At 40.5% G+C, this 17,743-nt stretch overlaps 1 protein-coding gene across 1 annotated transcript; it reads right to left on the bottom strand.

The window, feature by feature from the left end:
• Positions 1-4,762: 4,762 nt before the first annotated feature.
• On the bottom strand, positions 4,763-13,110 carry LOC149770803 (uncharacterized). The gene is made up of 4 exons (XM_089949103.1): positions 12,539-13,110; positions 9,834-11,737; positions 5,882-9,527; positions 4,763-5,080 (listed from the first exon to the last, which is right to left on the bottom strand). Exons 2-3 carry the CDS (start codon positions 10,837-10,839, stop codon positions 6,820-6,822), a joined length of 3,714 nt encoding a protein of 1,237 aa, XP_089805229.1. The 5' UTR covers positions 10,840-11,737; positions 12,539-13,110; the 3' UTR covers positions 4,763-5,080; positions 5,882-6,819.
• Positions 13,111-17,743: the final 4,633 nt, after the last annotated feature.

Genomic DNA, 17,743 nt, shown 5'->3' with positions numbered 1-17,743 from the left:
TATGTAAACACAAAATGAGAAATTAAAGATTACAACGGAAACCAACTGCTCAACAGTTCTCCTTTAAATATAAAAACAATTCTAAAAGATTGGCGGAGTGAAATATAAATTATATCTTAGTACAATGGAACAACACGACCATATCTGCATGAGCGAAAATTACATTTTATTTTGGAATAAGCGCTGGTTATTTGTATAACAGTGAGTGAAAACGAGTTTCTTGTGCCTTATAAATAGTGACAGGAAGAAAATATTACATGATGATGATTATTATTATTATTATTATTATTATTATTATTATTATTATTATTTAAAACTTATTTATGGAGTCATTTTGGCATGCTTCAGCAAGGAGAGATCGAGATCGGGATCCTGGTTTCACTAAATTTCGCAACATTTCTCCTCAAATCGAGATTTACATTATATTCTGATACTTCATTACAATATCACGATCTTTATAAGGGTACAGATAAGAGACGAGGATTCAAATTCTATTGTTTTAAAACATTAATATTAGTTTGTTTTTTTTATTATCCTGGCGCCAACGGGAACCAAAGATGTTTATTCTGCAGGAGACGGAGCGAGTCCCTATATAAATAAAAAAAAAAAATTAAACATTTCAGGAAATCTTCATAAAGTTATGTTTTTACCTGATGCTGCTGATAGTTGTGTGAAATAAATAATAATAAAGAGCTAGGAAAGAGACTAGGATTCCCAATAACAGTAAGAACAATAACCGGAGAGATTTTATACGAATGAAAGTATAAATCGAAAGGAGCTTCGATTGAAATCATTGATCATAATGCACATGCGTGGACTAATGCAGTAACAATATTTCTACGAAATCGAACTGTTAAATTGATAACGATGATTTATTTGATTTGTTAACGAAATAAGTAAATACGATCAGTGTGGTTATTTCAAAGTTCAGATAATGGAAATTATGATCAGTTTGTACGGCCTAATGGCGTTATTTATGGTACAGAATCTCTCCATGAAGAAATGAAAACTCTTGCGTCAAAATACACCCATGACGATACTGAACAATTACCGAGTAATTGTTTTACCGTTCCTTCTCATTTTGCCTGAGAGAAAAACTCGTAGAAACCAACACGATTGGATTTTCTTGAAGAAATACAAAGCAGTTGTGTCGAATACGGACACGGTGGATTATGGAACACTAAATACGATTATAGAGATGTTTTATCATTTGATATGGTTGCATGTTATCGGGGAAGTTTTCTTGGTATGGGAGAGTGTTCTAAGTAATTTGAGCGATTTTGTCATCCCACACATGAAATGACCAGAGTATCGATAAAAGGAACATGACCGGATATTGATTTAACTGGATTCGCTTGTATCGAGTCATTTACGTTTGCCGAAATTCTTCATCCGATATGTTATGTCTGGTTTGGCAAACATTTTCAGAAAAAAATGTGGGCACCAACAGTATTATTACGGTATATGCTAGATGTAAAAATACTATTAGTGTTAACAGTAAGTGAAGCAATTATATCATATTGTCCGCAGAAAGAAGTTTGGTTACCACAACAAAAGTAATATTCTGATGATGAAAATCCGGATCTAACTGATTTAGAGAATAAAATAGCAAAAGACCTTGGCAGAAAAAAAAAATTGTTAAAATCACCCAAGGAGGATCATATGATCATAAACAACGTTGTACAAGATTGATTATAGATGATGCTGAACTAGATTTTATAATTGCTGATACAAGGAACAGAAACACATTTATAAGTCGAAGTAATATTAATTTATCAGAAGGAACTAAATTAGGTACAATTGTGAGTTATATTGATGGTGAGTCACCGCAGTTTACTCATTTAGGATCTTCAATGTTCGCGTACGTATCGATAAATCTATTATCAATGATAGATAGAGTTTCTGGGGTTGCTGTCAGAGTCGCTGCGGATTCATTTTATATCAATAAAAAAAATACAGGATTGCTAGAACAAATATATATCGGCACTTACGCATTATGGGGCGAATGGAGAATAAAAGAAGAAATATACTAAATTATTCTGAATCCGCTGACGTTGAAATTAAGGGTATTTATTACCAAAAAATCAAATAAAGAAATTGTCCTTTTCACCATCGGTATTTGATCCAGTAGCTACACATAGAACAGTTATCTCAGTGGGGCAGAAGGTTGTGGTAAAACAACTCGTGTGATCGAATTATTCTTTAACAGTTGTTCAGAAATAGTTGTATTAACACGCAAGAGAAATGAGAGAAAGAAATATTAAATCATGCACTTATCATAAATTCTTTCGATGGAAGGGAGATAAATGGACCCCTAAACGAATGGGAGAGAAATATCTTCCAAGGATTATCGTTGCATCTGAAACATTAAAAATATTTCTTGATTGGTTATTGACAAAAAAATACTGCTGTGATAATGTGTGGCCATCATGGTCAACCACCACCTTTTGTTGGATTGTCTCCACATGAATGGCTGAGGAATTTTGTAGATTATTATGAAGAAATAACTGATGATCATAGAGCACTTGACCCAGAATTAACAGAAGTTAAGAATTTAATCAGACTACAACCGAATAAAATTCAATGTGAAATAATGTATGAAATAATTTCAGAAACTCATATAAACATTTTCTGGAATTTATGGAGACCAGATGATTTGATAGTTGCAAGTAGAAAGATAGTTCGTGATACACTTCAACAACAATTATTTATGTTACACAAAGAAAAGATTTCAAATCTACCCGTACCATTGTGTTATCGACCGGTTGATACGCGACGGCAGAATATCGTCGTTGATCTACCAGGATCATCAGAAAAACAAAATCTTGTATTAAATGATATTATCTTAGTTCCTGTCAATGTAGTTGAAAGAGCGTTAACTATGGACAAAACTCCAAGGACGCTAGGGTACGCAATGACAATTCATTCATCACAAGGATTAACCATCTCTGATACAAATGTTTGGATCGTCGATGATCGTATCGAATGGTCAAATTTGGTTATCTCGCAGTGTCTCGAGTCAGAAGAATATCTCAGCTGCGGAGAATTGCCATAGACTTCACAGAAACCACTGGTAATGGCGATGTTATTGATAATGATATAGTAAGAAAAAAATTAGCTGTAAACAATGTGACCAAACAAAACCGAGACTTTGATCTCGATGCTGAATTTATCATGACATTGAAACAACAGCAAAATAATCATTGTGCGACTGTAGCACAGTAATCTTGTGGCAGTATTGAAATAATAATCCAAGACAATTTACTGTAGACAGAATTAATAGTAAGTTTGGTCATACACGCAAAAATGTGATGTTGACCTGTCCTGAATGTAATCGACGTCGAGGTGCTAGTTTACAAAAGTGAATGCGGTGGTAATTGTGTCTTTAGGAATTACTTGTAATTGTTCACGTGTAAATCCACGTTGAGGAGCAGTTGAATCTACCTGTAGATCTTACTACGCTCGATATTTTATGTCGTAATACTCCAAATAGGATCAGTCGCTTTTTTCAAAAACCACCTTCAAGTTCACCAGGTTCATGTAATTACCTGACAGTAAAATTACCCGATACTGGTTGTTTTAAAAATTGATGTCTTTGTATTGTTATATGGTTGTTTGTAATTGCATCAATATGTTTCATGGCAGTAATTTCGTTATTTAATGCATTTATCACGCTTGGTAATCTTGCAACCCATTCGCGAGATCTCATATTCTTCTGAATTATTTCCTTTGCATATTGATATCCAAATAACCACTCAGCAAGTGTTCACTTAAATTGTTCATCAATTGCCTGATCACGATGAATTGCAGTATGTCCTTTGGTTTTGACGTTATGTTTTTTTCATCAGAGATGATACTGTATCATGAAATTCCTTGCCAGGATCAACCTTTAATAGTTGTGGCTATCGTAAGGGTCCTCGTTCATAAATTCGGTCAAAAGCAGAAGAAATTTCAGTTGCTGTTTTAGTTGCTAACGGCTCTGTCTCTTTATATCTACTTGCAACGTCAACGATGGTTAACGCGTATTTATGTTAATTGACGTCTTCCAATTTTAATAGTATCATGTGGTAAAAATAAAATATCTGCTTGATGAACTTCATTAGGAACGCTGACATCAAAATATGCATGCTGATTTTTTGTAGTTGGTGTTAATTTTCTATATTGCCTGTCGTGCTAACCATTTTTCAGCAGCAGAACGTGTATTATTTGCTGCATCAGCGATTTTACTAATCGCTGCTCTACCCCTCCAATATTTCCGTGTACTATAATAAATCTATTCCATTATTTCAGTACTCGGTTAATTAATTACCGGCTCCGAATACTAATTTACCTTTCATCGCAGATCTTACCAATCAATTAGCTAATGATTCTCTCGAAGATTTAATTTTTTTAAAATTTTTTTTTATAGAATTTAATGCATGAATCAACTTCACGTCTGCAATATGTCGTTGTTGCAGATCTTTACTTTTATAAGCTACATCATGAGCGTGACACGCTTGATCACTTGCGTGTGGGGGTGTAGTGGTTGTCTAGGGGTGGGGTTCTTATAGATTTTAACGAATTATGAGAAGTTCCCCTGGTCCTTATTCAGAAGGTTAATTCTGGACACTATATTATTTATTGACTAAATATATTTATGGCTACGAGCCCCCAGTCAGCAATGCCGACAGTTAAATTAAAAGAAATACAAAGATGAAATTTAAACAATAACAATTTAATAAATGAAATTTAAAAGAATTTAAAGTAATCAATGTCTCTCTTTCACCCAATGATCCCTTTGATCATCATTTGAGTTCACAGTGTGAGGAGATTTTTCCCTTCTTGAGTGCTACTCATCTAAATCTCTTCGTTCCCTTGTCTTTCTCTCCTTTCGTGATCTCCACTTCCGCTTCCTCTTCTATAATCCTTGTTCCTTGCCGTTATCTTGACTTCCGGTTCCTCTTCTAGTATCCGGAACCCTTGACGGTATCCCTTGAGGTCCCCCGAAATTCACTCGGTATCTCTCACCGTCACCCGAAATTCTCTGAACTTCTCTCGTCCCCCGAAATTCTCTGAAATTCTTTCGTCCCCCGAAAGCTTCCTGTTGAAAGGTATAATGCATTAGCATAGGGTTATAAAAATCTTCCCTCACACTACGTCACTGAACTGAACCATCAGTTTAAGGCGGGACATTTGGGTCGCGCATGCGCACACATCGAAATTCCCATACACTTCCGCCGCTTACAAAAATGGCGCCATAACACAATCACACAAAGGATTCAAATATCTACATACTGAGCCCTATCAGTATATACATACAAAATATTTCAAATATGATTGTACTAAAACATTACTACGATTAGTAATATGACTATCTATATATTTATATATATTAATATATATTTCCTACACAAGCGTACCAAATCCACAATATTCACATTCAAATGGTGATAAACGGCAATCCGTTACTCAATGGCAAAATCTATCATTACGTAAACAAATTTCTTGTCTACCAAAATATAACTACGCAAAGAATTACAATATTAATTCTTATAGCGGCTAGCGAGCAATGCAATTCTTCACAAATACAAATCGTCCTTTCAAAAGGGCGTAAACGTAATAATCCACGAAATAATATGCACACATATTACTAGCGAAAGAAGAGAACATTTTCGCCTCACAAATAAGGTGTACATAGTAACATTATGAATAATGATGCAACGAATCAACATCGTAATCAATCGTAAACAAAAGTACTAGCTAAAGTCATGAAAAAAATGCAAAATATTAAGGTCATAATTAACTATTCATACTTCAATACAAGTAAAATGTATACATACGACAAATTCTCTTCAATTAACAGCAGTCGTATCAAGCAGAATCAACGTAACATCAAACTTACCTGATCGAAGCTATTTCATGAATTTCCTAAATTCCGCCAATTTTTACGAATGGCTAACGGAGTGTGTGTCACTGCGACTCTTAAACACCAACTGACGAATTTCAGGCTTGTACAAGTCTTATGCCAGTTTCTCGAATCAAGTCCCACCTACAACGCATCCCGATTGGATGGCGACGGACTCTGGTCGTTTGATCGAACTGTCAATCATAAAAATGTCAGTCTGTGTGTCCCCATGTACTGTCCAGCCTACCATTGTCGGCTTCCGGCTCTTTGAAGTTGTCTACGTCACGTGTTCCCATGTACAAAGATTCCCGCCAGATTTCCACTCAAGAGCTCAAACAAAGACTGGGTTACGTAAGAGGATTAGCCAACTTAGGTACTTGGAAAAACAAAGCTTACCTGGCTCCACTTACAGACTTATAAATACATGTATAATACAAGGGGTTGGGGTAAAACATCACATCCCCCCACGCTTGAGAATAAAATCAGGATTTTATTCACTCAAACTAAAAAAGCAAAAGTGTTACACGATATAAAGAACAAAATCAGCAAAATGAACTAAATGCTAAACTGAGTATGAACACGAAAATATAACAAATGATCTATATCATTTCGGCGCTTCTACTCATGAAATCTGCGCCTACGTTTTCAGATCCTTTCACGTACCTGATCTGCATCTGGTACTGCTGTAAAAACAGCGACCATCGCATCAATCGACCATTGGACAACTTTGCCTGCGCCAGATAGGCGAGTGGTTGGTGGTCGGTCTCCAATATGAACTTACGTCCATATAGGTATCGCTCGAACCGTGATATGCCGAACACGATTCCGAGACATTCCCTCTCCGATACTGAGTAATTCTTCTCGGCAGCAGACAACTTCCGGCTGCCGTATGCGACAGGAAAAAGCGTCTTGTCATGCTCCTGGAGCAGTACTGCTCACAGTCCCGTGTCGCATGCATCGGTGCGCAGAACGAATTCTTTATCCAAGTCCGGTAGACGAACAACTGCGTCGGATGTAAGTCTATCCTTTAGCGTTTGGAATGCGTGCTCACACGCATCTGTCCAAACGAACTTACTCGGGGTCCGTTTCTTGGTTAGGTCAGACAACGGGCCCGCAATCGCGCTGAAATTAGCGACATACCTCCGGTAATATCCGGCCAGTCCCAGGAATGACCTCACTTCCGTTTTCGTGGTGGGGCGTGCGGCGTTTCTCAACTGCTCCACCTTCGACTTCTCTGGAGACAGCGTGCCTTGGCTCAGGGTATGTCCTAAATAGTCTAATGTCCTGAAACCAAGGTGACATTTGGAAGGGCGGGCTGTCAAGCCCTCCTGACGTAGCCGCTCCAAAACGTCAGCTAACAGAGCGAGGTGTTCACCCCATGTCTCTGTAGCTAACAAGAGGTCATCCATGAAGTTGTGGACACCCCTATCGCGCAAGGGCTCCAACAACTTCCGCATCATTCTGGTAAAGACGCTGGGCGCGTTTTGTACCCCGAACGGCATCACCAACCATTGGTATGTCCCGTCGGGAGTAGCAAAAGCAAGCTTCGGTCGGTCTTCTTTCCTTACCGGAATTTGCCAATACCCCTTGGACAAATCCAGTTTGGAAAAATATTTCGCTTTCGAGACCGAAGCGAAGATATGTTCGGGGTCAGGTAGCATTTCAACTTGAAATTCTGTCACCTGATTCAGCTTCCGGTAGTCGACGCAGAACCGATGGGTGCCGTCCTTCTTCTGCACTAAGACTACTGGTGAGCTGTACGGAGAGTCGGCAGGTTCGATTACTCCCAGAGCAATCATCTGCTCGATTTCTTCCCTTACAACTTGTCGTTTCGCGTGGGGCAAGGGGTAGGGTTTACGCTGAACTGGTCGGTCGTCCACCATCTTTAACCCGAACTCGACAAGCGTCGTCCTCCCGGGTTTTTCTGTTAGCACGTCGGAATATCCGGCCAGCAAGGTCTCTATCTCGTTCCGCTGCCCTTCAGTTAACATGGGGTCACACTCCACGTCCGACGGAGTCTCGGCCCTCGTTAATGGACAGCTCGGGACAGTGTTAGCACCTTCCGTATCGCCTTCGATATCCTCGGTGACTATCGCTGCGACAACAAAATCGCTGGCGGTCTCCCTTTCCCGGTACCTCTTGAGCAAATTGGCATGGTACAATTTCTCTTTCGTCGGTAGCTGTATCCGGTAGGTTTGACCTCCGACCTTCTTGGTGACGACGTATGGACCCCTCCAGGAAACTTGCAACTTGTTGTGTTCCTGGGGCAACAACAACAACACTTTGTCCCCTACCTCAAACTGACGTGGTTTTGCGCGCTTATTGTAATTTTTCGCCTGTTGCACCTTAGCTCGTTTGAGATTTTCTTGCGCGAGAGAACAAACCTCTTCCAGTTTGTTGCGCAAGTCCGCGACGTACTGGTAGGTAGTGCGTACTTCCTCTACAGCGTGGTCGTCTGTCCACAGCTGTCTCAGTACGGCGATTGGGCCGCGTACGGTTCTCCCGTACAAGAGTTCAAAGGGAGAGAACCCCAAACTCGCTTGCGGTACTTCCCGGTATGCAAAAAGCATGGCCGGAATATACCGGTCCCAATCCTTGGGGCGGCCTTCGCACAATTTCTTGAGCGTGTTTTTCAAGGTCCCATTAAACCGTTCGACCAATCCGTTACATTGGGGGTGATACGGTGTAGTCGTGAGGTGTTTAATCGACATGAGACGATTCACCTCCGCCATCACACGACTCATAAATTGTGTTCCTTGATCGGTCAAGATCTCGTCGGGCACTCCGACTCTTGACCAGATCGCAAACAGAGCTTCCGCGACGGTTTCCGTGTCAATGTTACGCAACGCAACGGCCTCCGGATAGCGTGTAGCATAATCGACAACCGTTAAAATATATCGATTTCCGTGCGCAGACGCGGGTTTTATCGGTCCGATTAAATCCATGGCAACACGTCTAAATGGTTCATCGATAAGGGGCGTACTCCCCAAAGGGATGGGTCGCTGATCCGTTTTCGGTGCCATTCTCTGGCATTTGTCACAGGAGAGACAGAACCGTTTTACGTCTCCCTGGACCCCTGGCCAGTAAAACTCTTTTACAAGACGGTCACGCGTCTTAGCAATTCCCATGTGTCCACCCATGAGACTCTCGTGTGCAAGTTTCAGTACTTCGCAACGCTTTTCCTTTGGCACGACGACTTGCTTGAAGTGTTCGTTGTGTTTCCTGGCGTGGCGATACAAGATTCCCTTCTTGTAGACAAACTTAACCGCGCCGTTCGGAGTTTCCCTTTCTGTTCCCGCTTCTGCGTGTTTGTGCAACTGCGCCAGAGTTGCGTCCTCCTGTTGCAGCTTCCTTAACTCCGCTGGAATAACATTACTAACCGGTGTCGATGTAACTTGGATTGGCTTTTGTTTCGGCTGTCGACTCATGGCCCTGGTTTCAACAGCACTCACTGGCATAGGTGTGCAGGTTTCGGGGTTCGGCTGGGGTAACACATAACGGCAACCCAATATGACGTCATGTGATAGCCCCTCCAAGCAAGCAGCTTCAATTTTCCCCTTCACGTATGGTGAATCGAGGTCAATGACAGCTACTGGTAATGAGTCACGCGCGCAGTTCGCGTACTGAACTTCTATTACCTCCCCTGTATAGTCCTCCGGCTTGACATATTTCTTGTCGACAAGCGCGGGGACGCTGCACCCAGTGTCATACAAGATGGTGGCGCCTTCACCATTGACAGTTGCGGCCGCAAGGTTGGCTGGGTTGCGACTCGCTTCCGGCACACATTCCTTCTTAGCTACGACATTCACCTGGGTCTGCCTGCCCTTGGGACAGTCCCTGGCAAAATGCCCCAGGCGCTTGCAATTAAAACATGTCGGCGGCCCTCGCCGACTTGCAAGTCCTGGTTTCGTGGGTGAGGCCTGTCCAGGTCGATAGGCGGCAGCCCTACCTGTAGGTGCCCCTCCGACCTTCCCGTCGCCCTGACGGTTACGGACAGCCGGCTCAACCTCCCCCATACGACGCGACTCAGAGGGTCGGGGTCGGTCAGCAACCCCGGAACCTCCACTCTTCGAGTGCGCCTGCTCGTATCGCTCCGCCATGTTAGCGATCTCTTCGAGCGTCCGGTGTTCTCTTTCTGCTAAGAAAACTGTCAACTCGCGACGGTAAGTACCCAGGACATGTTCCTTGAGTATTACCTCGCGTAGCCCTTCGTACGTGCGTTCGACTTCGGCCATTTTCATCCACTTCTCAAATAAACCTCGAACACGGTTGTGGAATTGAGAGTGGGTCTCTGTTACCTTTTTCACCGAGTCCCGGAAAAGTTTCCGGTAAGTCTCGGCGGTCAGCCGGTAATGGCAGAGAAGCGCCTTCTTGAGGGCAGTGTAGTCATCAGCCTCTTCTGCAGTTAAGCCGTGGTAGACTTCCCGAGCTGCACCTTGCAAAAAGGCTGAGACATTAATGGCCCAGTGCTGTTCAGGGACCTGATGAGCGCGTGCGAGTTTCTCAAACTGGACGAGAAAATCGTCAATAGCCTCCTCCCTATCATTGAAGCGTGACATGCTGATCTGGACTATCCGGTGGTCGATGAAAGGTCGGCCGGTTGTTCCAGAGCTTGTACTGGCGTCGTCCCGTCCGTTGTTCCTAGCTTCAACTCTGACCTTTTCCATCTCCAGAGTGTGAGCGAGTCTGGCTAGCTCCAGCTCTTTCTGGGCGTCTCGGTCCGCTGCTATCTTGGCTAGTTCTCTCTGGGCTTCTCGGTCCGCGGCTATCTTGGCTAACTCTTGGTCCGCTGCTATCTTGGCTAGTTCTCTCTGGGCTTCTCTTTCCGCTGCTTTTTCGGCCTTCCATTCCTTGATCCTTTCTTCTATAAAGGTTGCCAGGCGATCTCCCTCGTATCCAAGATCTTCCGACCCCATGGCGCGGTATTCCTTTATCATTTGTCGTTCGGTAGCCATTATACTAATGTAAAGTGATACCTTGTCTCAAAATTCAAACAATATACAGATATTTGTAATACCAGTTTAAATACTTACCTGTCGACAACAACTAGTTTCGTTCAGGTAAGATATTTGTTCGATATCTGCTCCACACGTACTGCTATGAATGGAAGATCTACAAAGCCTGCACATATGACAATAAAAATACAAGATGAGAAAATCACAAAATTTCAAATACAAAGAATGGAAAATATCTCACACTGTTCACTAATACTTCTACCAATAACTTTAAGTCCCAAAATAATATATATGTCTAATTCATATCCCGGACGAAGCGCCCACTGTGGGGGTGTAGTGGTTGTCTAGGGGTGGGGTTCTTCTTATAGATTTTAACGAATTATGAGAAGTTCCCCTGGTCCTTATTCAGAAGGTTAATTCTGGACACTATATTATTTATTGACTAAATATATTTATGGCTACGAGCCCCCAGTCAGCAATGCCGACAGTTAAATTAAAAGAAATACAAAGATGAAATTTAAACAATAACAATTTAATAAATGAAATTTAAAAGAATTTAAAGTAATCAATGTCTCTCTTTCACCCAATGATCTCTTTGATCATCATTTGAGTTCACAGTGTGAGGAGATTTTTCCCTTCTTGAGTGCTACTCATCTAAATCTCTTCGTTCCCTTGTCTTTCTCTCCTTTCGTGATCTCCACTTCCGCTTCCTCTTCTATAATCCTTGTTCCTTGCCGTTATCTTGACTTCCGGTTCCTCTTCTAGTATCCGGAACCCTTGACGGTATCCCTTGAGGTCCCCCGAAATTCACTCGGTATCTCTCACCGTCACCCGAAATTCTCTGAACTTCTCTCGTCCCCCGAAATTCTCTGAAATTCTTTCGTCCCCCGAAAGCTTCCTGTTGAAAGGTATAATGCATTAGCATAGGGTTATAAAAATCTTCCCTCACACTACGTCACTGAACTGAACCATCAGTTTAAGGCGGGACATTTGGGTCGCGCATGCGCACACATCGAAATTCCCATACACTTCCGCCGCTTACAAAAATGGCGCCATAACACAATCACACAAAGGATTCAAATATCTACATACTGAGCCCTATCAGTATATACATACAAAATATTTCAAATATGATTGTACTAAAACATTACTACGATTAGTAATATGACTATCTATATATTTATATATATTAATATATATTTCCTACACAAGCGTACCAAATCCACAATATTCACATTCAAATGGTGATAAACGGCAATCCGTTACTCAATGGCAAAATCTATCATTACGTAAACAAATTTCTTGTCTACCAAAATATAACTACGCAAAGAATTACAATATTAATTCTTATAGCGGCTAGCGAGCAATGCAATTCTTCACAAATACAAATCGTCCTTTCAAAAGGGCGTAAACGTAATAATCCACGAAATAATATGCACACATATTACTAGCGAAAGAAGAGAACATTTTCGCCTCACAAATAAGGTGTACATAGTAACATTATGAATAATGATGCAACGAATCAACATCGTAATCAATCGTAAACAAAAGTACTAGCTAAAGTCATGAAAAAAATGCAAAATATTAAGGTCATAATTAACTATTCATACTTCAATACAAGTAAAATGTATACATACGACAAATTCTCTTCAATTAACAGCAGTCGTATCAAGCAGAATCAACGTAACATCAAACTTACCTGATCGAAGCTATTTCATGAATTTCCTAAATTCCGCCAATTTTTACGAATGGCTAACGGAGTGTGTGTCACTGCGACTCTTAAACACCAACTGACGAATTTCAGGCTTGTACAAGTCTTATGCCAGTTTCTCGAATCAAGTCCCACCTACAACGCATCCCGATTGGATGGCGACGGACTCTGGTCGTTTGATCGAACTGTCAATCATAAAAATGTCAGTCTGTGTGTCCCCATGTACTGTCCAGCCTACCATTGTCGACTTCCGGCTCTTTGAAGTTGTCTACGTCACGTGTTCCCATGTACAAAGATTCCCGCCAGATTTCCACTCAAGAGCTCAAACAAAGACTGGGTTACGTAAGAGGATTAGCCAACTTAGGTACTTGGAAAAACAAAGCTTACCTGGCTCCACTTACAGACTTACAAATACATGTATAATACAAGGGGTTGGGGTAAAACATCACATTGCGTTTATTGGATACTCTCTAGATCTTGGTTGATCTCGCTCGTCAAGTCGGATATCAAGTCTGGTTTCAGGACCACAGTAATTATATCCAGGAAGATGTTTTTCTCCTGGGTATTTAGCCCATGGAGGTCCTGGTAATTTTCCTAATGAAGTAGCGATATCACGACCAATTTTCCTTGACTTGTCAAGGGAGATAAATCTATATTTATTTGTACCACATCTTACACATTTTCCTGTATGCACATTTTTTATTTTTTTGTGAGTATTGTTGTCAATCTACTTGTGGGAGTGGATGCTCTACATCGAACACAATAAAGACCCATATTATTTATTATATTTCTACAACATGGATATCACTGATTTCTCAGCGACCCGAAAACAAGAGCCAGTAAAACATATTTCAGCATTACCGAATTCTATCAGAGTGATAATAATAGGTCCATCTGGGTCCGGGAAAACGCAATTATTACATAATTTGATAATGAGTTGGCTCAAGTGGGACAAGTTATATTTAGTGGCTCCGTCAGTTGATGATCAGAGATGTTACTATGTACTTAAAGATTTTAATGAAAATGCAAAGTTATTAAATGAAGATGGCGATGGTATCTTAATTTTATAACTGATATTAATGAAGCACCGTCCGTAGATGAATAAGATGGATTTATGAATAATTTAGTTGTGTAAGATGATGTTATGCTTGACAAACAAATCCAGCATGAATATTTTCCCGTGGAAGGCATACAAATACTGATGTGATTTATGTTACTCACCGATATACACAAACACATAAAGTGATTAGAGATAACTGTACTATTTTAGTTGTGTTTCATGGAGTTGAGACACATACTTTGAGGAACATTCATCAGACTTGGAGTGGTGGGGATATGGACATGATTAAGTTCAAAAATTTCTTTTCAAAAGCACAATGTACTCCACACGGATTTGTAACAATAAATTTACACGATCCCAGAACAAGATATCGTTTAATTCTTGATAAAATATTTGGTTGATATAATAATGATTTAATTATAGCAGCAGAGAGGGTGCGACCTTAATGAAACGTCCCTGCGGTAAACGAAAACACACATATAACTTTAGAAAAACACGAACGACAAAGATAAAGTAACAAAATAAACCAACCCAGTTAGAGAAACTCTCGGTAAATTTAGAGGCTTTGGTTTAGCGTTATTACGCTTATAGTTTTTTTTTTTCGTATGAGGTTTTAGTTTTCAATGTGACGTTTCAGCAAAAGGTCTGTTTACCCCCTCTGCTGCTACAATGGACGAGAGGGAGAACTACACCCTAGCTGTCCTTTGACAAAGGAAGAAAAATGCCTCATTGTCACTGAGGGACGTTAACATCAGAACAATCAGTGGCGTCACTATGGGGGTTCAGACCGCACAGGGTGACACCATCAGAGGGGGTGATACCAAAATGACTGTCTATACAATTTTTGAATTTTTGTGCAGGAAGGAGGTCCAAGGGGGTGACACCATGAGTTACCGCACATGACTGTCTATAACATTTTTGAATTTTATGCGGGAAGGAGGTCCATAGGGGTGACACCATGAATTACTGCACCGGGTGACACCAACCCTAGTGACGCCACTAAAGGCAACGTTAGGAAGTGGAGTCAGTTCTCACAGATTACCCAACTGTCTTGACAGAACGACGTGGCAAGACCGATGTTTTGGAGTTCAGTTTGAAGCTATTGGAAGAAAAGCCCGTGGAATTAAAACCCTATCACCACAACACTTAAAACTGGAAACTGTCAGTAATGAAATCCAAGCCATGATCGACTAAGAATTCACAGAGCCAGCTGAATTAGCATATAGCTCTACTGTTGTTTTGGTGCAGAAGAGAAACCACAGTCTCCAATTTTATGTCGACAAAAAGGATTACAGAATTCAAAGTAGAAATGTTACCGGAGCCAGAGTCTATATTTGCCAGAGTGAACAAGGTGACATATTTTTCGAAAATAGATCTGTCATAGGGTATTGCTAAATTCCACTCCGAAGTGAAGACAGCCATCGCAACTGGAACTACTGGAGGAAAAGCCCGTGAAATTAAAACCCTGTCAATGCAACAAGCTATCCTTCGCAAACAAGGATGTGATGTACCAATGGGTAGTCATGCCATTCGGGGTCCAGAATGATGAAGAAATTACTCGAACTATTAAACAGGACTGAAATTTCGAACTTCATGAACGAGTTATTATTAGCGATCTTTCGTTGGGACGAACACATAACCTTGCTGAGGAAAGTTCTAGAGCTACTTAGACGGGGACTCACTGTCTGACTGGTGAAAAGGTAAATCGATTCTGGCGTGTCCGGAACAAAAATAAGAAAGGAAGTTTATAAACATGCTCACCCACGCACATTATATTTTAATGGGGATGCTACAACAACAACAACAACAGCAACAAAAACGAAAGAACAAAAAAAAGAAAAAAAAGAAAACAATTATGAATTTTTTTAAAGACCCCCCAAAAAGAAAAAAAGAAAAGAGAAATAGACAAAAGAAAAAGATAAAAAGAATAAGAAAGAACACCAGCGCTTATAAAGTGAACGAACATACATATAATGAGAATGAGTGATTCATGTTAACTACCTAAAGCGATTTAAAACAAGTTGGCTATATTTAGTTACTTAGCTTTGATACAAGGTTGATGCAAGGTAATTCCTGTCAAGGAACTATCACACGACTGGAAGTGTGCTGGTTAAAAAAATAAATAAATAAAAAATAAAAATAAAATAAAAATATGCAACAGTTTTTTTTGCAGAAAAAAAAAATAACCTCCCCCGGTCTGTAGACTGTCTGACGCTAAAATTGTCTACTTTTACTTTTTGTTTTCAGAGAATTCTCTGTGATGGTTTTGCATTTATTTGTTCTGAGGTGTTATGTCTGCCTATTTTATATATTACCAAGAAACGTTCCTTGGTGTGAACAACCGTGTATACTCGCCTATATGTCGAGTCCAGCTGCAAACTGCAAAGACCATGATCTACCAGAGCATAATGAGCTGACAGATCTGGGTCCATGCAGTTTGTTGGGAGTAATCAGGACAAACAGCATAGGCTCTAATCTACCGGTGCATTATGTTACGATAGATCTAGGTCCATATTGCTTGTAGTTGGACTCGACTTAAAGGCAAGTATAGACGGTATTTAGTTTTATACATATTTCTGTTCGTGTGTATGTTTTTAACAATGTTTGTACATCATGTTGGAAAATTTGTCCACTTTGGAAAACCGTACTCCCAAAAATGGAAATTAAAATTTAATTTAGCATTGTTTGATTGTTTCATAAGGATATTTACAAGGGTTTCAGCATTATTGGGAAGGAGAGGAAACGGGTTTGGGTGGGTTGGATGGCTGCTGGAAGTTGGTTCATGGACCGATGGTCGGGGTCCGAAATTGCATTATATTAAGGTCCTGTGATAAATTATGTTTTACCGAACTGTTTTTATCGGGATGTCGATGAAGAGACCTCGGTTCAAATGCCATAACCTGGATAACAGATGATATGTTTATCACGACCCCTATCCCCAATCTCTCATCCCCATCTCCCTACACCCTATTCCAAAGATCAATCAGAGTTTTTCTATTTTGTTAAAGTTGTTGTTGCTGCTGCTGTTGCTGTCATTTTATTGGACATTCGAAACGCGTTGGAATAACACCACTCTAAAGTAATTGATGATATCTACATAACAACACAACGTGGATGCAGCAGCAGAGGGGGCGAATCGGACATTTTGTCCAATCGTTATTTTGCTTAATTATTACTTTCTGCAACTCAACGATCTAGTGTCGTCAGCGCCTGGTAAAAAAAAAACGACGTCGTCGTTGGGGGATCGTCCAAACGTCATTTGGTTTAATTAACACCTTCTGCGCGCCGATCCCCAGCGTCGTCAGCGTCCGGTAAGCACATCGACGACCGCGTCGATGTCATTGCCCCCCTCTGCTCTTGAATATTTGCCTGATTTATATGAATTCATGTGTGACATTTCCTCATAACTCCGTTATGGATGATTCTGTCATTGATGACTCTGTCATCCATGATTTATCATGGTGGGGAAACTGTCATATTTCCTAATAATAATAATTATGACACTTTCCCCACTATCTGGGCTGACATTTCCCCATAACTCCGTTATGGATGACTCTGTCATTGACACCATTGTTGATGACTCTGTCACCATGACAAGTCATGGTGATAAAATCATGGGTCATTGTTGTTGTTGTTGTTGTTGCAAAATAAAAAATTTTTTTATTAAATAATGCCCCATCGGCGGATATTAACCGACGATGATACCAATGAAATAATAAGACTCCGTGGGAAAACACCAATATCGGAAATAGCAGATCGATACAAAATCAGTTACCAGCGGATATACAAAATATGGAAAAATGAAACCCATAACTCCGTTATCAATGACAGGGTCATCAACAATAGTGTCAATGATAAAATCATCATGACAAGTCATGGTGACAGAGTCGACAACGATATCAGAATGATGGATCTCAGTATCGACGATGAAATAAACCAGATTGTTGATGCACCCAGTAATGCGAATTCATCCATGGACGCCATCGTGGATAAACAGACCATTCAGGATTTGCAATGGCGGCTGAATAATTTAATCAACGAGAATAAATCATTGCAACGACAACTCAAGCACGCGTCAAGCACGGCCGATTATAATCGTATACAACGGCGTTATGATTATTTGCAACAGCGTT

This window comes from Sinohyriopsis cumingii, unplaced genomic scaffold (assembly GCF_028554795.1).
Source record: "Sinohyriopsis cumingii isolate HCF-2022 unplaced genomic scaffold, ASM2855479v2 utg002317l, whole genome shotgun sequence".
Taxonomy (NCBI): domain Eukaryota; kingdom Metazoa; phylum Mollusca; class Bivalvia; order Unionida; family Unionidae; genus Sinohyriopsis; species Sinohyriopsis cumingii.
The sequence above is the reverse complement of the archived record's forward strand: the minus strand, read 5'-3'. Positions and strand labels throughout refer to the sequence as shown.